The 22,294-nt window shown below is 39.2% G+C and overlaps 1 protein-coding gene across 1 annotated transcript; it reads left to right on the top strand.

The window, feature by feature from the left end:
* The first annotated feature begins 673 nt into the window (after positions 1 to 673).
* Positions 674 to 17,207, top strand: LOC139121205 (acid-sensing ion channel 2-like). Its single transcript, XM_070685904.1, has 11 exons — positions 674 to 1,176; positions 5,889 to 6,082; positions 7,226 to 7,329; positions 10,401 to 10,564; positions 11,753 to 11,848; positions 12,640 to 12,763; positions 13,065 to 13,137; positions 14,651 to 14,708; positions 15,044 to 15,132; positions 15,453 to 15,528; positions 15,899 to 17,207. The coding sequence occupies exons 1-11, from the start codon at positions 733 to 735 to the stop codon at positions 16,223 to 16,225; spliced, it is 1,749 nt and encodes a 582-aa protein (XP_070542005.1). The 5' UTR covers positions 674 to 732; the 3' UTR covers positions 16,226 to 17,207.
* Positions 17,208 to 22,294: the final 5,087 nt, after the last annotated feature.

Raw genomic sequence — 22,294 nt, forward strand, 5'->3', positions numbered from 1 at the left:
TATTTCTCAGCTTACTGAGACCAAATAGGAGCGCACAGAGTTCAAACTCGGCCTTTCACCGCCTATACGCACCACTCAGAGACAGGAATATGGTCAGAACAACTTTTCATGTTTTCTCAAGAAACTGGATCTATTCGTCATCACTAATATTGCTCCTTTGTTATTACCTTTGTGCACATACTCATTGAGATAATTTGTACTGTTTGCTGGTATTCCGATTTAAAATACAGGAACAAAAATAGAAATCGATAAATATTTATTATCTGTGACAAGATTATTGATAAACAGGCTAGCTGTAAACCCATTTTACCGGTGGAAAGATGTCATTTTGTAATGGAAAGTCGAGCAATGATCGCTGCCTGACTTTCATTTTTTTGGTAAATAAAAGAGAAAAAAATTCTCACCAATATGAGGACAATATAATCATGCAATAAAGCCAAGCATCACATTTTAAAAACATTGATTGCTTACCATCTGATTTTACCTCTTTTTATTTGGCGGATATTTTATGTTTCTCTCACGCCATTTTCTGATTTCTTAGCCTCCTTGTATTCCATTTGTCACAAGGAATCATTAAGAACAGGGTCGTTCCCAACTCATGAAATTGAGATGTCTTTTAGATTATTTGGCAACAGATGGCAAACAGTTTTTAGTACACCTAGGGAGTCTGCCCATTCTATTGAGTTCTCAAAACAAACAAACAATACAGATAATCCTGTCTACTGTGGTGACATGGAGTCTGCTCAGAAAAACGATGGCGTTGCAAGAGACGAAATGACAAGGAAGTACAAAGTTTTGCTTGGTGATGTCATGACCAACTCTACTGTCCATGGTTTGCCAAATATCCGAAGGGCGAAAAGTGTTCCTAAGCGAATATTTTGGTCAGTTTCCTTTCTTACAGCTGTCGGACTGTTTATCGGATTCAGTTCTGTTTTAGTTAGCAAGTATTTGGAATACGATGTTGATGTTGGAGTACAAGTCAACGTCGAACGGGACTTGACATTTCCCGCCGTTACGATCTGCAATTTGAACCCTCTGCGAAAGTTGTTATTGGACGAAGGGGAAACGAAACATCTACAAAGGTTGATTGAACAAGCTTTGAGCTTCAGTAACGACAATGTATATAACACCACTGAATCTGCTAACAACGATACCGGGATAAATTCGACTGATCAGGTAAGAATGGGATATAATTACGCAACGTTTATCTTCTCTGTCAGATTTGTACAGCTTTAATGAGTCTGTCTTACAGCGACACATGCACACACGAAATCGGGGCCCGCATCAGGATTCCTAACTAATGATGAAGTCACCCTACATAACGCTTTCACGTAATATCACCAACAAGGCTTTTCTTGCATGTAAACGTGACTGATTCCATAATCAAAAACACTTTCACACAATTTTTCGAACTTAAAGAGGCACTCCCACTTGGTAACATTTTTAAAACACATTTTTTTAATGCCAACGGTCGATATTTGACGTGGCGACTGCGCGCGGATTTCATTTCCCGAGCGTATTTTTCACATTGAATTTCCGAAGTTTTACGATCGTTTCTGATTTGACCCGAAATCCCCCGAAGGTTGTTATTGTGCTGATGACCATATTCGAGGGAGTCCATAATAGTTCGAACGACGCAATTTTACCTCCACTACGAAGACTTTATATAAAGCATTATTATACATCTACCATCGAGAACAATAGAATTTAGCGTGCGCTAAAAAAGCCGTACGGAACGCGCGCCCGTTCCGTAACACGTACGGTTTCAAGGCGCCCCATTCCCTGCGGCTGTACCTGCGCGTTCACTGTAGAACGGTTTCAAGGGACCCCTTGGACGAGTGCCAGAACAAGTCTCGCGCACGCTCTGTACGTACGTATGTGTGTAGTGCACACACTCCAAAACTTGCAGAAGCGCGTCCGAGGTAGCGTTCCACACTGGCGCGATAAAATCGGAAGAAAAATTGTTGACATTGCACGAAAACGGTCACTACTCCGACATTTTGATGCCCCAATCAGGAATTTAAGATGTATAATAATAAGGTTATTACGAAAATACCGCAAAGGATGCACTCGGACATTGGCGCCGCGCATCGCCCTCCGCTTCGCGTCGGGCGATACGCTGCGCCAATGTCCTCGTGCATCCTTTGCGCTATTTTCATAATAACCTCATATTATGCCTTCACTTCAGGTAAGTTTTTTTTAACTTCTCCTTAGTTTTTGTCGTTTTCATTATTCTCAGTCAGTTCTATTATATTTTTAACCATACCACATAGATATCAGTTTTTACGTGTAAAATATTAGCCGCTTCTACGGTGGCCCAAACTACCTGTTCTCCGCATTCAAAGTCTGCGTCGCATTCAATTGTTTTTCTCTCACATATGTCTCCGCATTAAAAGTCTGCGTCGCATTCATTGTTTTTCTCTCACATATGTCTCCGCATTCAAAGTCTGCGTCGCAATCAAATGTTTTTTCTCTCACATAAGTATGTCTCCGCATTCAAAGTCTGCGTCGCAATCAAATGTTTTTCTCTCACATATGTCTCCGCATTCAAAGTCTGCGTCGCAATCAAATGTTTTTCTCTCACATATGTCTCCGCATTCAAAGTCTGCGTCGCAATCAAATGTTTTTCTCTCACATATGTCTCCGCATTCAAAGTCTGCGTCGCAATCAAATGTTTTTCTCTCACATATGTCTCCGCATTCAAAGTCTGCGTCGCAATCAAATGTTTTTCTCTCACATATGTCTCCGCATTCAAAGTCTGCGTCGCAATCAAATGTTTTTCTCTCACATATGTCTCCGCATTCAAAGTCTGCGTCGCATTCAATTGTTTTTCTCTCACATATGTCTCCGCATTCAAAGTCTGCGTCGCATTCAATTGTTTCTCTCTCACATATGTGTCCGCATTCAAAGTCTGCGGCGCAGTTAATTGTTCCTCTCCTAGATGGGCCACAGGCGGCCCAAACACTATTAATAAGCTTATTATTGAGTTTTTCTCAGTTTTCTCTATCAGTTCTTCTCCCTTTCTTCACGCTCTGACTGATCGTAGGAAATAAAAAGAAATTACTTTATAGCCTAACCTAGCCTCTCGACTCTTTATTTATTTTACACCCCATTACAAGGACGTTTATCTCTCATATACACACATCTTGTAATTAATTAGTCAACATGACTAATTATGCTAATCCGTGGACTTATCAGGGATTTATAGGTTAGTCAACATCGCGAAAGATAGGAAAGGTTACTAAACTCCTTTTTCATTTACATCTCTATCTTTCCAATGTTGACCAACCCTTGATAAGTCCACGGATTAGCATAATTAGTTGTGTTGACTAATTAATTACAAGATGTGTATATGAGAGATAAACATCCTTGTAATGGGGTGTAAAATAAATAAAGAGTCAAGAGGCTAGGTTAGGCTATATAGTCATTTATTTTATTTACTACGATCAGTCAGAGCATGAAGAAAACGAGAGGGACTGACGTGACAGAAAACTGAGAAAAACTCAATAATAAGCTTTATTAATAGTGATTGGGCCGCCTGTGGATGGTCGTCGCAGTCAATGATTTTGTCACCAACACATGAAGGCGTTGGCAAGTTTTGGTGAGCGTGACCCTCGCTCCATGACCCATGATTGCATCCGGAAAAAGTATCACTCCTTTAGTGTTCGTGATCGCGAAAAGCTCATTTTTGAAGGTAAGTGACAAAGTAATTTATTGTATTGTAAGCTTATGGGGTTAATGATCTAGCCAAGGGGGTACGCTGCTCACCAGTATGGGCGCATCATAATGGGTCCCACATGAGCGTCCGAATGTAAAACGGCAGCCCGTCCCACAACTGCCAATACATCCAGGGCTAGACGGTGGCTAGATCATTAACCCCATAAGCTTACAATACAATGAATAACTTTGTCACTTACCTTCGAAATCAATGAGCTTTTCGCGATCACGAACACTGAAAGAGTGATACTTTTTCCGGATGCAATCATGGGTCATGGAGCGAGGGTCACGCTCACAAAAACTTGCCAGCGCCCTCATGTGTTGGTGACAAATCACTGACTGCGACGCCCATCTAGGAGAGAAACAATTGAATGCGACGCAGACTTTGAATGCGGAGACATATGTGAGAGAAAAAACATTTGATTGCGACGCAGACTTTGAATGCGGAGACATATGTGAGAGAAAAACATTTGATTGCGACGCAGACTTTGAATGCGGAGACATATGTGAGAGAAAACATTTGATTGCGACGCAGACTTTGAATGCGGAGACATATGTGAGAGAAAACATTTGATTGCGACGCAGACTTTGAATGCGGACACATATGTGAGAGAAAAACATTTGATTGCGACGCAGACTTTGAATGCGAGACATATGTGAGAGAAAAACATTTGATTGCGACGCAGACTTTGAATGCGGACACATATGTGAGAGAAAAACTTTGATTGCGACGCAGACTTTGAATGCGGAGACTAAGCTTATGTGAGAGAAAAACAATTGATTGCGACGCAGACTTTGAATGCGAGACATATGTGAGAGAAAAACAATTGAATGCGACGCAGACTTTGAATGCGGAGACATATGTGAGAGAAAAACATTGAATGCGACGCAGACTTTGAATGCGGAGACCGGTAGTTTTGGCCACCGTACGCTCTGCTGACTACATTTGGTCGTCTGCCACACAGTTACGCATGGTTCGATACATAGCGGCCGCCGCGCGGTATGCGTGCATACCACGCGGCGGCCACTATGTATCAACCGCACGTATCTGTGCTAGTCACCTATGCGAATTCTGGTGGAATCAGCAAACTTTGTTTTCCGTTTTTTTCTCCGAGTCAGTAAGACTCGGCTTTCCCCCACGGGGCATGACCGATCACCGACGCGAGTGGTACTGTGGCGTACAGCAGCGTTAGCGTAGACTCGTACTCCATAGCTTAGTTGACAATGGCCCCAGTGCCGAACGTTCGATGTTCGAAAGCTGAATTTAGGTGGGCCACCGGAATTCAAACTTTACTTTTTTGAGGACATGTTTTTATCGATATCTCGTGATCCGCGCGCAGTTGCCACGTCAAATATCGACCGTTGGCATTAAAAAATGTATTTTAAAAATGTTACCAAGTGGGAGTGCCACTTTAAGTTGAAATGTTAACACAATAGTTATGTAAAACTAGAAAATCAACAGTCCCGCTTCGTGTCACGTAAACCTTTCTGTTTAGGCTAAATTTGTTCAGGATACCGGTTTTCCGTCCGGTGTTCTTTATCATCTTTCATCTCATTATTATGCGAGTACATGTGATAAAATCTATAAGACAGCACATGCGTACAAAATTTTCTTATATGATTATTTTCAATAATCACTTAAGCTCGTATCAGATTGCTTTGGCGTTCAAATCTAGCCGTTATGGTATGCTTAAAACTTACATCATCCGTCACTGAATCACATGTTGATGAAAATGTTTTAAGAGAGATTGTTCGAATTTGCACTTTTTTACGGTATTTTTTTTTAGAAGCGGTGTCTGATTGAACCGTAACAAAACATCTCGAATGACCCAACCAAAAAATGCTGTAACAAATAAAGAAAAGTGCACGAAGACAAAATCTAACGACGTTCCGTCGACGACAGAAAATGTTGTCAGTCCTTTAATAGTTGGCCTGATTGCATCTGTTTATATTTCGAACGTATAAGAAAACAACTTTGGTAAATGTTATTTTATAGGCTTTTGCAGCATGAAACAATGCTTGCAGTGCCGTCTCATGCGAATAAATGCGTGTGACACACTCTTGCACACGTCCAAGGAATGGCGCACGCCTTTGTATTGAAATAAGCTTTAAATACTCTGTCTTAAAACCTTCATTTTATCTTTGAAAATTGAATTTTTTCATATCTTAAGGGACAAGGCCACTATAACCATTGGGATCACATCGACGAAAACTTTTACAGAAGTCCCTCTTCGCTGTGGTTATTGAACAATCAAATTCAGGAGTACCTTGCAGATTTTGAAGGACTTCGCAGGAGAGAAATTGGACATCAAATAGATGATATGCTGATAACTTGTCAGTGGAGCAACGAACAGTGCTCTCCAAGGTTAGTTAAATTGTACAGCTCTCAATATAGAGGGGCCAATTTCTGTGCGTTATTAAACCTGTCTGCCATCTTGTATTAAAATTTGTATGCCCCCTAATTTGCATAAAACTCCACCAATCAAAAGTCTGATAAGTGCTACACCCTTCATATTTGGTGGGATGAAGCACCTAATGAAGCCACACCCTTATCTCATTGGTTATGTGCAAATGTGAGTCTGTGCTAGCCATAGAGCTAGAGGTCTTATTTTTTGTCACGTGATCCGGATGACTTTTGACCTCCATTTAACGAATATGTCTAACTGGTTTTTGATTGGATGAAGCACCTAATGGCGCCACATCCTGTACCTCATTAATTATGAATATACCAAGTCTTGGCTAGCCAATACAGCGAGAGGTCTGATTTTTGGTGGGCAGGGATAATTACGGGAGCAAAGTTTTCTGCCAAAATGTCACATGACGAGAATGATCGTTGACCCCTATGATACGTTTGACTTCTTTAACATACTTACATTGTTTTGGCCCCGGTATTGCTGCTTGCAAGTATCTTCAGATGTGATAACGGTGACATTAATTGCGCAAATTGTGTGTGAACAGTTCTGATTGGTCAATACTTGACCCTTATTGAATATTATTTATATTTCCCCTCTGGTGATCTGTTTGACTGATAATTGCACAACATCTTTGATCTCTTAGTCGTACTGAGTAACCTTAGGTTGTCTAATGACTGCGGCAATCAACTGTCGCCACTATCAATCAAACTTTTACAAATTGATTATGATAAATATTATGTCGCCGTATAACATCTACTTACTAGTAATATCAGTCAGGAATCTAATTTCAACATACCTTCTGATTTCGATTTAAATTTCAAGTCATCTAATCAATTGATAACCGTTTCAAACAAAACATATATTACGATTTCCGAATTTACTTAAACTATTCTAGGTGAAAAACTGTAATCGTATTGTGCTTCTGGTCATTGTTATTTCGTTGCGCAATTTAATGTTATTCTGAGTCTCAGCTCACCACTGCTTATAGTCCATCAGTCAGCCTTATTTACTCATGAAATAAAACACCGTTTCGACCATATGGGAAGGGACAATTTCAACAGGAAATTAAAGTAATTCCATTTCTGCTGTTTCAGAAACTTCACACACTTTCTGAATTCCATGTATGGCAATTGTTATACTTTCAATGGAGGAAATAATACGAGCTTTTTGTCAACAAACTTCGCCGGCTCAACCTATGGTAAGCTATTTTCTTAGACAAGTAAAACTTGAGTAATCTGCTTGTGTTTTTCTGTGTCCCTTCTCTTTAATTTTTGCTGAATACTGAATAACAGGTGTTGAAGACATGAAATTTCTGCTAAACTCCTTTTGACACATAAAGTTTCTAATGAGAGTTATATACATCTACTAGCAAGTTGTTGCGAACTGCCCGTACAAAATTTGTCATTCTATATTCTCGGCTGATAATCTATGATATGCTGTTTTTCGACAACAAGGCTGAACAAATCAACAACAGTTATCAGAAAGCGTTGACTCAGACGTTGAAAATAAAAGCAAGTGGGCAGTACTCTCTGTAATCCTCGACCCAAAACGTGTTTTCTGCAATATGCTGATAAGAAATAGGCCCATTGTTGGGAACCGGAAAATCTTCATTTGTTATAGGTTTTCTTGTTTTGACTCGACCAAGTGGATATATGAGATATTCTCTGGTTGATATGCATTTTCAAAGTAACATTGAAAAGTAGAATCTTATGAAGGTACTTATTTGGTTTCACTATTTCTGTTAATATCCCTCGCCCAAAGTCCAGAGTAACAGTTTGGTTTCATTTACGAGTAAAATATATCCCTTTCAGAACTTGGTGGTTTGACAGTACCTACACTCTGTCTTTTCTTGAAAGTCACGTCAGAGTATCCGAATAGCTGATAGCATGCCTTTTATCAAACATACACATTTGGGACCAAGACGGATCGTTTTATCCCTGGGTATAATTGGCCAGCTTTATCGAGCAATCGCATTTAGAATTTCTTGAGCGATGCAACACCCTTCCGTGACATGTATTGCCCTAAGTTCGTGTATCAGTTGTTGCCAGTCATGCTTAATGTTTGTCTACCTCAACACTATGGGAATTTGCTTGTCTCTACTTTCCTCAAAGAAATGCCAATATGGTTGACTCCACCGGTGTTCAGGCTTGTCTGGTGTTAGAGTTGTCTCAAGGTCAGTCATTTTGATATTGTTCCGTGATTCAACGCAGTGTGACATAAAATGGTTGGAATCTTCCATCCAATCTTGACCAAAGTGGCTGACGCATACCGGACTCCTTTTGTGAACAAAGTGAAGCCAACGGCAGCAAGGGGGCAGGGAACTGATCAATGGGGCAACGCAAGCCTTATAGGGCGATGCTCTGGATGCTGCTCGGTCCTTCGTTCCCCGCCGCCTCCTCCTCCCCCTCCTCTTACCCGGATTATTATAGTGCGCGAAAGAAGTTGAGGTGTGAAAACTGAAAACCTTTCCGGTTTATGAATACAGGATGCAACCAGCGATGATAACAAATTATCTGTTGTTCCAGAGGATTCCCTTCCAATGTAATTCACAAATCGGAGTTCTACTTACATGATTATTTGAATAATAAGCGAACTTTGTTATTAATACGTACCCGTTAAAAGACAGAATTTATGTATATGTAAATGACATGATATAGTGCTTGTGAGACAATAGCACTCATTTGTTTTTTAGTGGATGCACCTCAGGGCAGTGGTAAAGTGTACCTTCCTCCCTGTCGGATAATAGCGAGTTCATGACCCAATATGTCCAGTGTAATGACTCACTGTCGGAGGATGGTGAGTTCAAGACTTAAGCATGGTGATGTGCTCTTGAGCAAGGCATTTTACTCTTTATTGCTGCTTTGGGCAATTGGTGCCTTATCTGTGATATGATGATGGATTGAATGATATCAAAAAACGAATTAAAAAATAAAAGTTCGTTCTCTTATTATATTTAGCCCACCGAGCACAAGTTTTTGAGGTGGTCTAAACACGACAGCGATGTTATCGTAGTAGGGTGATACGATCGGGTCTTACATGAGATCATCATGTACCGGGGAAAACATGATTATTTTGCGTACAAAAAAGTGCTGAACGTATATGTGATGTGTGTTTACGGATATAGGAAGAGTACGTTACACATTAGCTTTTCGACAGAGGACTTTGTCCTAAAAAACTTAGTATATCTACTACCGTTTATATATTTCCAATGGTTTTTAATATCCATCGCAGGATTTTCCTCGATGGAACATTGAATCGTGATATTGTCACAGCATCACTGAAATTTTCAACGCGTGTCGTTAGAGCTACTTAAATGAACTGTTGACTTGAAACCTCACTTAAATTTTGATTGCAAGGCGAAATTATGGTTTCACATTGAATTGAATGCTCATTTATTCTTTATTAGTCATTAATTGAATTAGTTAAATGAATTAAAATTCATGAACAACAGTAAGGTTTGCTTGAAACAAATATATTGGTTATCGGACGACCAACATTCTATGTGCTCGATCGACGTAAGTTTTCGAAAACTATGCGGTAGAACATTGTAGTAGTGTTAAGCGTTGAAATTTTGACAGCCGGCAGGACAACTTGAACTTATGATAAAATAGTGTAGGATTTGCGTACGACCCTAACATGAGTATTAGACCCGGTTGTTTTGAATTTTCACCATAAGCCCACAAATCAAGGACGCACCGTATAGTCTGATTACAGTGACAGTTGACTCAGGTTAAAACCTTTACTAAGTAGATCTGATCCCTAAAATTACTACTTCTGCTCTATTGACCAATCTACTTGGACAATCACACTCAAAATTCCAGGATATCATGGTCGGCTACTGTAATATTCGACTGTGTTCGTTGAGAGTAGCACCGTAACGCTGTCCGCAAACTGTGACAGCGAGTGTCCCTTTTCCAGGAGAATATAGGTCACACTGCATCAGACATCATTTGGTGATAGGTTTGAGGCAGATTGCAACAAAATTTGACTTTCAGCAATTCTTAAATCTGGTGGTATTACTGCGATAGCTCTTCCTTTTTATATCCATGTTCTGTCTAATGTTGTCTGAATTATTATTGCATTATTCGCGTAACAGACAACGTGCATGTCGTAAATTACGTGGCAGTGATTGACTATCATGTTATATTGCCTTAATAATTAAAATGATGCTTGACTTCAACTGTTTTAACATATCTCGCAGGATAAGGTGAAGGGTAGGTGGGTTTGAACTACGCTGGATCGGATCTACAGGAAATTTCTGTGTTACAGGTCTGACATTGGAGTTGTTTGTCGAACAAGACGAATACCTTGATGGTCTGATTCACTCAGCCGGAATTCGAGTCACTATCCACTCACAAGACGATACACCTTTCCCGGAAGACAGTGGTTTTAATGTTGAACCAGGGAAATTAACATCCGTTGGCATTACTATGGTAACTGATGTTTTTGCATGACACATTTGTATATTTATTTACTTCAAATATCGGCGGTTTTTTGTGCCTCCAATAAATTCTGTTTATGAAAATTTGGGACAAATGCGCTCTTTGTAACTTTCTTATGATATAAAATGAAAATGGAAAGCTAGCATTAACTAACTCATTGTACAATCGATGCATAGCTTAAAATGTGACAAGAACTGTCCCGTTGCTAAGTGCGAACAGATGTGTGACCCCTAAACAAAAAGTACGACTCAAATTCAAACTTGGTTTCCTCTGAAAAAAAATCTCCAAAATGTAAGTGAAAGCTGCTACCACTGTATGCAAACCACTGCTAATCAAAATCTCATAAAAGAAGTTTGCGAAGTCCAAACTTTATGTATCATGTTTAACCCTTTCGTGCCAGACTTTCTTGTACCTTACCAAAACTACCCCTATATATAATATTCAGTCTGAAGGTTATATTCAGTCATGATAATGCATGATGAGAGTTGTACACTGGGCCTGATTTTACCGTTTAGACTCAAGAATGTTTCACTGGATGTTTACATGTAATCTGGTCAAGCAGAGCACGTGCTGTATAAACTGAGTTGACCAGCATACAACTTTTCATATAAGCAAAATTCATGCAAAAATCCCACAGAGTCCCTTTGTCCCTTAAGATCTGAATCCGTGCGAATGCTGATATAATTAATCTCACAATTTTTAAAAATCTGACGAATGTATAACACTTCAAATATAGTGTTTATCATTGAGAGCATGGGAACCATAAATTTGTTGATACAACCGTACTACAAATACCATGCGATTTTGCTGCCCTAACTGTTATAGCTAAAGTACACTTTTTTCGAGGGAATTAATTGTCCGCTTTCTCCAAATATTTAAATTCTTCTCTTGTCTTCAGCTCGTGTGGACTTGGATTTGTTTTTTTTCACCTATTGTTTAGTTAAGATTCAGCTTTCTTCTAAAAGAATTGATTTATATAATAAATACAGCAAATGGTGGCCATTTCGATAAATTTCAGGGTTACTCGATAATCAAACGTTTGATCCAAGTATCTATTCTTGATTGTCTTAGAGAATAGTTTGAAGATTCCTTCGGAAAAGAATGTGCGAAAGTTGAAGAACTGTATTTGCGAGGTGAACTTGAATACAATCTTAATTCTCTCATGTGTAATTTCTTCAGGGGAAAACTGAGCGATTACCTGACCCATTCACTGACTGTGTCCCCGCAAATACATCTAAATATCAGACTGCTTTTAGAAGTTCATACTCCGTACAGGTAAGAAAACCACATCCACGTTTACTCTAGCTACTGACTTTACCAAGCACTTAGCTACAATGTAAATCCAGGTACATCAATCAATCAATCTTTTGATTGCTCTGATGGGCTGCAAATGTTTGATTGCAAGTTTCTCCGTACTTGATTTAATGGCAACAAATATTTTACCTTCATTTTCAAAGATTACTTTGGTGCCCCTTTGAACTGACTCATTATCCACTTACGAACATCATAAAATATTTCGGAAACTGTCAAACGTGAAATATAGACAAACCAAACTATAATGAGGCGAGACAAAATTTAAATGGTGACAATCAGTGTTTGGAAAGATCCGACATCTAAACTGAATGTGTAATGAATCAACGAGTTTAAAATTGGAATTTGTCACTCAATATACGAAAATAGTTTTGCACAGAAATAAACGGTTTTATCCGATGCCAATGTTCAGAATGGGCAGAAGGCGAAGAGTGGGTAATTTGAACATTACATTTTTACTGTGTCCTATGCAAAGATATGCCAAATATTACTGTCAGCAAGTTTCATCAAAGAAGCAAAGTTTCTGATAATCAAACGCTATAGCCACAGAAATCGCATGCGCTATCCGCTACGCTTGAACAGAGAGATGTGCAGATGTTCTGAATGGCAAAGCTGTAATAAATGGTGAACAATGTCTGAAACGTCGTGATGGAGAAGCTATACAATGATTGGTAAAATGTCTCTGTGGAATTTATATAATGTGGATGTTTATGTCATTTAACATCTACTTACCCGTGCATTATCATATATTGCAGGCGTGTATGAAGAGTTGTCTGCTAACCTACATCGCCGATACGTGTAACTGTACCGACCCTCGATATCCTCGGCCAGATGGTTATGATGATTTTAGACACTGTCAATATCAAATTTTTGAACACCGTACGTATATTTTGTGCATTTTTGTCATATTTCTGGTTGATATATTCATTTTCATCATCACATTGAACAAATTGCCTGAATAGTGTCTTTATGATTTAAAACTCTAAAAGCCGCACAAATATCTCAGAAAAAAGCTGTTGTATTTGAAATTCTCTTGATCAGATACGAGCGGATAAAAAAGCCTTACTATAATGTTAGTTCTATATACAAAGTTTTGTGGCATGGATAACGTCAGGAGACACCTCTCTCCGCTGTTGATGCTTAATAAACTATTCCCATTCTAAACATACTGTCTCCACAGGAATGTGCAAGTCAACGGCAGATTTGATGTACCAAGCAGATAGACTGACATGTGATTGCCCTCCGAAATGTGTGTAAGTTCCTCCATACTTAATTGAAGGATTACAAATATTTGACCTTCGTTTCTAAAAATAGAAGTATAGTATTTGTCTTGCGAATAAAAGTAAAGGTTTACTTCCAACTTTACGTTTGCGGACCTTGACAAAAACTAAAGCATCGTTAGCTATCGAAGAAAATGTTCAGAAAAATGTGCTATGTTTGAACATAGAAAGAACAATCTAAAGTGACGACAATGCAGCGACGGTAATGATAAAAAAGAGCCATAGTAATGTGGTACAGTGCCTTGTGGCTTCCTTTCTTTTTATTATTGATGAAGTCTCTCGCACATACGGGGATTCGCATGTGCCGACGGCGCAACCTGAAGCTGGGAAAGCACAAGGGACTGTCCTCATCCGCTGCGCCCTCAACGTCATTAAAATGCAAAACCCTATTGTAACTAACGCAGAAGAAATGATTAACAGGTGAAGCGGGTCGTATGTCGGCCATTCACGGCTAGAAACAGTGCAACAACGCAACATGGCGGCGGCAATGGAGCTTGACTACAGCAAAACCTTGGAGGAACTCGGACATTCGCGCTGTAAAGACTTTCATAGACAAGTTATTGACGGTTATGCTGCCTCTGCCTCCGCCCTGTTCTCGACGTCATATTTCATGAATAATTAATAGCGAGCCAAGTCCTGAAAATGAGGACAGTCCTCGTGCCTGTAGCATTCCCAGCTCGTGCCTTCAGCGCTATGCTTGCAAATGTCCCCATACATCAATATTACACAGAACAGGCACGAGGGACTGTCGACAGTCTGAGTCATAGTATCATTGAAAATTTTGCGTTGAATTGATTATGCAGATATCGGCCTTTATCTTACCGCACAAGTTTCTCTGTTACTCGGTTACTTTGAGGCAGTATGCACCTCAAATTGAAAGATGTAAAATATTGATGAAACTTTCTGCAAGGGAAATTTCCTTTCAAAATGTCATAAAAAACAGGGGTAACCACATAAACGTTTGTTGAGGTGATTTAAATCAAATAAAGTCACCGATAAATTAAATTAAATTTCAATTTCAGTTTTTAATGTTTGATTTTACTGGCCACCGTCCTACATTAAATTTTCGATTCTCGTGACCTTCAAATATGCCTCCTCAAGCGGCAGACCAGAAAAGATTGAGAGAAATTCTAACTAAAATAGTTGCCCCCGTGGTGCATTCTCCATCGATCTGCCAGAAACTACATACCTCTCCCTGGTTGTCCCGCATAGAGCCTCTAATTACAATTCTTTACTTGCTCTTCGGGCTTTACCTCTATTCTCAATTTACATCTCATCCAATTTGTATGTCAGTTTGTATATTCTACTATCCGCATTTGCCAATCTCTCTACCTATGTCTGTATCCGCTTGTCTCTGTTCATTATAGGTGACAGTGTCATTTTGCCACCGATTGCCTATTTTTGGCCACATTTGTCACGGCCATCAGCTTTGAATCTCTTCAAATATTTCTAAGACTGATCGCTGATTGCTGATTTTTACACGCAGAACCGATACACATGCAAGGGAAGTCTCGTCAACATTATGGCCTTCAATGAATTCTGTGGTAAGCAACAGTTTGCACATTCACATGATTGCAGCAACAGAGTATAGGGATAGCGTGAAATAGTTTTGTTATATGGGTATTTCTTTTTTTCTACCATCCTCAATAAGAAAACTTTCACCTTTACTTTTAAATAACAAAATTAGTTTTTGTTCTGCAGTTAAACGCTTAGCACCGGAATGATGTAGTTGCCATGGTCACATGTTTTTTGTCTCCAAATTAAAACTCGCACTCAAAATTCAAATGCCTCTGTCCATCACTGAAAAACACAATCAATCAAAATATTTCAATGGTTGAATACTAATTAAGTGTTTCTTGCGTGCTCCTTACTTAAATAGGACTATGTCTATGATGTAATGAAAGGTCGAAGTTCAAAGTTGCGGATGCTATTAGAAGAGCAAGAACGAACTGGGCTAGATCTGTTCGGGTAACTACATGCGATTTATAATGGATGCCATTAAAAAGCCCTACTCAATATCTATTGAATAGTATAAGGTGGCAATAGTTATGCTTGATTGTCAAAAGCAACTCGAACATAAGTTACTGACAATTGAAATATCACCAGTCAATCTGTTGTCTTCCACAATTCATTTATGAAATCTTCAAAAATATGCACAGCTGTCAAAATAAATCGACCTGTTTGCCTTATGAGGTATTTGCCAATTCCACTTTGAGATCCTTCACATACATTTCAAATCTAATCTCATGATTAACATGACAGTGTCCGTTTTCACCATTTCTACCCAGGAAGAATGTTTTGAAATTGGAGGTGTATCTGCGCGACCTAGCCCGTCAAGAAATCACCCAATCACAGTCATACACGGTAATAGTATCAATAGTAACAGATAACAATACCTGAAAACGAGAGGGTTTTTTTCAAAGCTGATCGTAATTTATCAGATTTAGGCTTCTTTTTGGCTATGCCAGGTAAATTCGGTTTGCTGAAATCGTTTTCAAATTGTAAAATTAGGATTTTAATTTTCCAAGTTAAGACATTCAGGGGAAAGAATTCTTACTGGTTTAGGACTAACAAATTTCGCTAAAATTTGCTATGATGAGGTTTTCATGAAGTATATGTCTGCAATACCTTACATCAGTTTGGAAGTTAAAAAATACATGTTGACCTCTACCATGGAATATGTAATATTATAGCAGTGGATCAGCCATCATCTGCCTATTATACTTTGTTTCAGGAAATTGATTTAGTTAGCGACATTGGTGGAAACCTTGGGCTGTGGATCGGTCTGTCTGTCCTGACAATAATGGAATTTCTGGAGCTCATTTTCGACATGTTCGCAACCTTGAGGTTTGTACGGCATTCAAGAGGTAATCACCCACCACATGTTGAACGGGAGGTGACTTACAGGCACGATGACAGACTACTTTACCCTAATGGACATCATGATCTCATCTATACCGATGGTGATATCTTTTACACACAGTCAGACTATGACAGACATGGCGAACGTACTAATGGTGGAGTGTACTACATGCAGAGAAATATATATCTACCTAAATAGCACAATGTGAAAATACTACTGTTTATGATAGTAGTTCAGAAAGTATACAAAAATGCATAAAAAGCAGAACGGCAGTAGATGACAAGCGACTTTTGAAAAATGTACATTTTATATATATATATTACAAAAATAAATGAGTCATCTTATAAAGAGTGTGGTTTGAAAGTTTTCACACTCCTTCCATCCTTCCCGTCCATTTTCATCTGACACATCGTGTTTATGACATAAAAAAGCAACTATACACTATCATATTGAGCTGCGTAACTCCGTTAAATCCTATTTGAATGTTTGTATTTATCTATTTTCATTAGTATAAACAAATGAGCTAAGTATAGTTGTTTTTCAGTTATGGAAAATGATTATATCTTTATTTATGTCATTATGAATTATTTCAGTGTAGTACTGAATGGGCATCATCCCCCTGTTGAAAATATGCCGTTTAAAAATGTCCACCTTTTCTGTAGCTTTACAGAAAGTATCCTTTAATGTTAGAGAGCCGTATAATATTACTATTCAATGCTCTCAAAATAATAATAAATATGGATCTTAGCAGTAATGTGACATAGCAAAAGTATTTCATCTATTGAAATTACAGCTCAATGAAGTTATTTTTATATTGAATAAGTTGAAGCTTTACTTGTTTATGAATAAATTTTAATTTCCTGATTTGAGTAAAATTTCAATGATGTTCTCTTACGTCTTCAAATTGGTTTTGATGTAAGATCATTTTTTTCTAGTGCATCATTAACCATCCTGTCCATGAGGAGTGAAAAACAATTTTCGAATGAAGTGCCGCTGAAATGTAATGACACAGTGTTACTGTTATAGCTCTCAACGTCAAGAATAACCAATGGTGTGGAAACGATAATCATGTATTACAATCAAGTTAAGTGCTTTGCCATCATCTTAGCCTTTTTATTGAAATAGTGGATTTTAAAGCATTATTCATTAAAATAATAAATAATTTAAAAAGTAATAATTTAAAAAGTATCTTGAAACACCTGAATTTATTATAACATTATATATATATATATATATATATATATATATATATATATATATATATATATATATATATATATAAGGTTTCTGTTTCTTCATTGTGCCGTTTTTTAGGCTACCTGATGTTTCCTCGCTGTCTCGGCCAATGATAGTTAAGTATTTACATTTTGTAAGAATACAAACCTTATTGGCTGTCAGTAAAAGCTTCCATCATAAACATTTTGTTTCTTACGTTCGTTTAGATTTTGAATGGGTGTACATATGCAAGCTTGGCACTAAACCTAGAACGTATAGCAAGTCATTGACACAACGACGAGAAGGGGCGGTGTATAAATACGAAAATTCTAGCTTTTAGACCGCGAAGCTACTGATAAGCACGTCAGTTGCTAACATTAAAGTGTGAGTCCCGCCACATTTTGAAGCTTTTTCGTTTGACTTGAGGCATATAGGGCCTACTCTAGTTCTGGTTGTCAATGAAATTTGTATTAATAAAACAAACATTTACACACAAACTGAAACTTATTTGAGCGGTTTTTAGACTGTTATTTCGACGAAAACACGGGAAAAGTTGCACTTTCGACTTCGATCATGGCGACATTTTCCGGAAATTGCCGAGCTCGCCCCGTTTTGGCGTAAGTAGCTGTGACGTCACTAATAGAACATGTGATGGTGACTTCGTGCATTGACTATGGAGATAGTGATAATTTCATGAGTGAAAGCAGTGCAACTGAGAATGTCATCGTCACAGAAGATATGACAAAGCTGTTCAGAATTTAGAGGCCTGCAAATTTTAACAGCCAGGACCTTATAAACGAGAACATGAGCGGAACTCTTGTTGACCGTCGCGTCTGTGACAAGCCCACCGTGACCACAGTCAAACACACCAGTGCACTACCGTACACACAACCGCAAGCTACCAAAATATGAATAAAAGTCTGGAGTTGCCATCCCACCTTATTATTACTTCTCAACATAAATTGCCTCGTTCAAAATCTGTATATAAAAATTTGAATTACACCATGACGCTTGTAGATAAATGTAGTAGAGATCAAGTTGAAAATTGTCCACCGTTTATTATAACACACATCTTTCCTATCAACAGCTGGAAGAGCAACAGGCTGAGGGTCATGTTAGCATAAACACCAAAGTAGTATTCTCGCCGCAAAATCTTCAGTTTGGCGTTATTAAACCTCACATGAACATTGGCACTTTTAAAAATATGTGACCGTGAAGACATGTCTAGCCAAATTCTCGGGAAGAGATAAATTGAAATTGACATGATGTAAATATCGGGCACACTGGCACCCGAGGCCGGACGGCTCAGCTGGCCATTTCTGTGACGGAGTGATCAGCTACGCTTCCGTTTTTCTTGATAAGGGTCAGCGATATAAAGCACAGAGTTCATTGTATGGCGCGTAATCAAGGCCAATATTCTAACTCCCAATTTTCAACTATACAACTCGACATTCAACATTCAAACTCCCCATTTTCAACTGTACAACTCGACATTCAACATTCAAACTCCCCATTTTCAACTGTACAACTCGACATTCAACATTCAAACTCCCCATTTTCAACTGTACAACTCGACATTCAACATTCAAACTCCCCATTTTCAACTATACAACTCGACATTCAACATTCAAACTCCACATTTTCAACTATAAGCTTACAACTCAACATTCAACTATCGAACTCAACATTTGGGATTGCTATTCCCCATTTTCAACTTTCGAACTCCACATTTTCAACTCTCGAACTCAACATTTAGGATTCGTATTCTCCCTAGGCATCCCTAACTTGCTTCATTGTAGTTACCCACGTTTTTCCTTCTGGGCTATACTACGTCAGAACGCGTCATAGATACGTCACATGACGTTTCGGAGTTTTAGAGTTATTCCTATGTGATGTTCTAGAGGGTCCAAAAATATGGACCGGAAACACTTGTGATGCTATCAAGATTTACCGCCGACCTCCGCCATCACTTAGGCCTAATTCGGTCGCTATCTAGCTCTGCATGGCAGGGCTGTGTGTTACCGGCGTTACACGGCCTCCCATCACGCCGGTAACACACAGCCCTGCCATGCAGAGCTAGGTCGCTATCATGTCGTCTAATCAAGAGCATGCATGCGTGGCTCGCCATGGCTTATTTTAAAATTAACAACTCGCTTGTTAATTTCCACACTATTACAGCCAAAACACAACTCAAACACTAAACTAGCTCTGCATGGCAGGGCTTAGCCCTGCGTACGATGCTGTGTGTTCCGCTACAGCTAATCGCCTGGTGAGCGGGGCTAGGCAGGGCTGTGTTACCGGCGTTATACGGCCTCCCACCACATGTAGTGGGAGGCCGTATAACGCCGGTAACACACAGCCCTGCAATGCAGAGCTAACACTAAACACACCAAAGCACATACAAGACGAGATGGCTGATTTGTGAAGCCACTTTCCCTTTATTACACTGTGACCACTATGTTCAACATCATGTATTTCACCTTGAGCGGCTTGCACCAGCTGGACAATACGCTTACTACACATTCCAATGCCACTTAACTGTGACAAAAGTCTAACAAGACTCTCACACCTACGTGACACATCTCCCCGTCTGTCGGGCTGGTCAAGGTCAAGTAGCAGCCTAGACAAACTACCACTGACGCGTCACTAACGAACCCGGTGTCGTCCAAAATTAACTGCGAGGTCACCATATGTTTGGGACTCCCTAACAAAGTGATAAGTAGTTTCATGTAAAATGACACCGACGATTTTTTAAAGTCGTATTTGACTATATGTATGCTAATTTTGGCTTGTGTTGGCTGGCTAGTGGTCTAGGGGGACCTATGACTTCGATAGTTGAAAATGGGGAATACGAATCCAAAATGTTGAGTTCCATAGTTGAAAATGTGGAGTTCGAAAGTTGAATGTGTGGAGTTCGAAAGTTGAAAATGGGGAGTTCGAAAGTTGAAAATGTGGAGTTGTATAGTTGAAAATGGGGAGTTCGAAAGTTGAAAATGTGGAGTTGTATAGTTGAAAATGGGGAGTTCGAAAGTTGAAAATGTGGAGTTGTATAGTTGAAAATGGGGAGTTTGAATGTTGAATGTTGAGTTGTGTAGTTGAAAATGGGGAGTTTGAATGTTGAATGTTGAGTTGTATAGTTGAAAATGGGGAGTTTGAATATTGGCCTTGATTACGCGCCATATTCATCGTATGTTTCATGACTGCGAAATTATCAAGAAGCTAAAATATTTAGGGGAGACTTAGTCGAGCAGAAGGGAACACATGACGACAACGCGACTGCTTCGTCAACAGTATGAAACTTCTTTGCTACACGTGTCACTCTTACTGGCAGCGCCATGCTGTATACACAACCTATCGTTCAGTCTCGCAAAGGGTCAGTCAATCACTACGTAAACTTTTTAGGAATACAAAATTAGATATCTCCTAACGTTACTAATTGTAGACTTACACATACATGAGATGTCGTACTTGTATTTATTTATTTATTTATTTATTTATTTATTATTTATTTATTTACAATCACTTTGTAAAGCAGCTGAATCGGCGATCAGTCCTGGTGGATGTGAACACGGCCATACTTCTCCGCGACCCCCGTCATCCCCTTGACATGTTTTGGGCAATCTGTCGCAGTCTTGCTGCTGTTCTCGCTCTTGTCCACAGTTGATGATGATACACGCGAACGCTTTCTGGTGACAATAGTCATACTGATACGGCATTGTGATCACATAATCGATGTAGTAGCTCCAGGAATTAAAGTCTATCTTACCGTACATCTGGCTTCCGAACCGTGTTTATTCGACGCGAAGTCACGGCACTCGAAAATGTGCACCGCAGAAAACGCTTGTCTGAATGCCTCTTTTCCGACCCTTTCTTGTAATTTTGGCAAATGCGGCTAATACGGCATCCTAAAATGCAATAAACTGGCAATGGCTGCGGTTACTTCAGCCACCTAAAGCGTAACTTCTCACCATTTTGAAGCCACAGCGCGCAGCGGTAAGCATTCGCTATGGCCAAGGTGAACACACTCACTCTAATACGTTCTATTAGTTACGTCATTTCCGGTGGCAATGCCCGCGAATTCCGAAACGACCCGAATGGCAGCCAATTTCAAAGTCGCACAACATATTGCATTTTTATAATATTTAACCGCGTCGTTTCCTTGGGGTGATGCATTTATTTGATAAAGTAGAAATGGCAAAATCATGTAGCATCGCTCATTTTAAGCAAAATTAACTTTGAATTTATGCGGGACATACACTTTAACCGGTTTCAACTGCAAAGTGTGCGGCAAAGTCAATAAATAACTCTGGCCACACTACACTTGACACTCTGGCGATTATGGCTTAACACAGGCCCAGGTGACATGTAACAGCAATCTGTGACAGTACTCAACAAAGACAGTATACAGTAGTGGCATATGCGGGCATTTTCAACTAGAGGTAGAAACTGAAATTCTTTCCAGATGTTTATCAATTTGAACTCTTTAACATCTTCCACCTGTCCTGTAACAAAATGTTTCAAAGTCCCTGTTCATTCAGTAAAGTTAATGTGACACAAGAAAGGTTATATATCAGTTTTGCTCAGACATATTCAGAGTACGACTGCACATGATTTAACTGCTCCTACATAGGTGAACAATAATAATCCGATCATGTACCTGAAAGCAGGTCTGTGCTCTAATCTGTTTTAATGACAATTCACCAGATCATTGTACAGGTGAAAGTCAAATATTCTGAACGCAGGTAAAGCTCATGAAACATTTCGAAAAAGAATAACTTAACTCGAAAGCGAGTGCGTTATTTGTCTCCCAGTAAATCATGTCATGCCCAGTAATCGCTTTCCTGTACACTCTGAAGTGACACGCCACTGTCCATCAATATGGAAATGGTCACATGAGTATTCCATGTCGCGTCGATTTGAAGTGCCAGACAAAATAGAATGTGATTGTACTCCACATTGCGAGTAAGTATATCAACGTAAATCGTTGACAATAATTCTCGTGAATAACAATGTTTGGAATTATATGGCTACTGCGGCATATGACTGAAAAGA

The sequence above is a fragment of the Ptychodera flava genome, chromosome 21, assembly GCF_041260155.1.
Source record: "Ptychodera flava strain L36383 chromosome 21, AS_Pfla_20210202, whole genome shotgun sequence".
NCBI lineage: Eukaryota > Metazoa > Hemichordata > Enteropneusta > Ptychoderidae > Ptychodera > Ptychodera flava.

What these genes read in the sequence shown, in the direction of transcription:
- LOC139121205 (XM_070685904.1), top strand. Translation starts at nt 733, where the DNA reads ATGGAGTCTGCTCAGAAAAACGATGGCGTTGCAAGAGACGAAATGACA. An exon ending in ACTGGGCTAGATCTGTTCGG is followed by an intron (nt 15,133 to 15,452) that starts GTAACTACATGC and finishes ATTTCTACCCAG; the next exon opens with GAAGAATGTTTTGAAATTGG. An exon ending in CCCAATCACAGTCATACACG is followed by an intron (nt 15,529 to 15,898) that starts GTAATAGTATCA and finishes ACTTTGTTTCAG; the next exon opens with GAAATTGATTTAGTTAGCGA.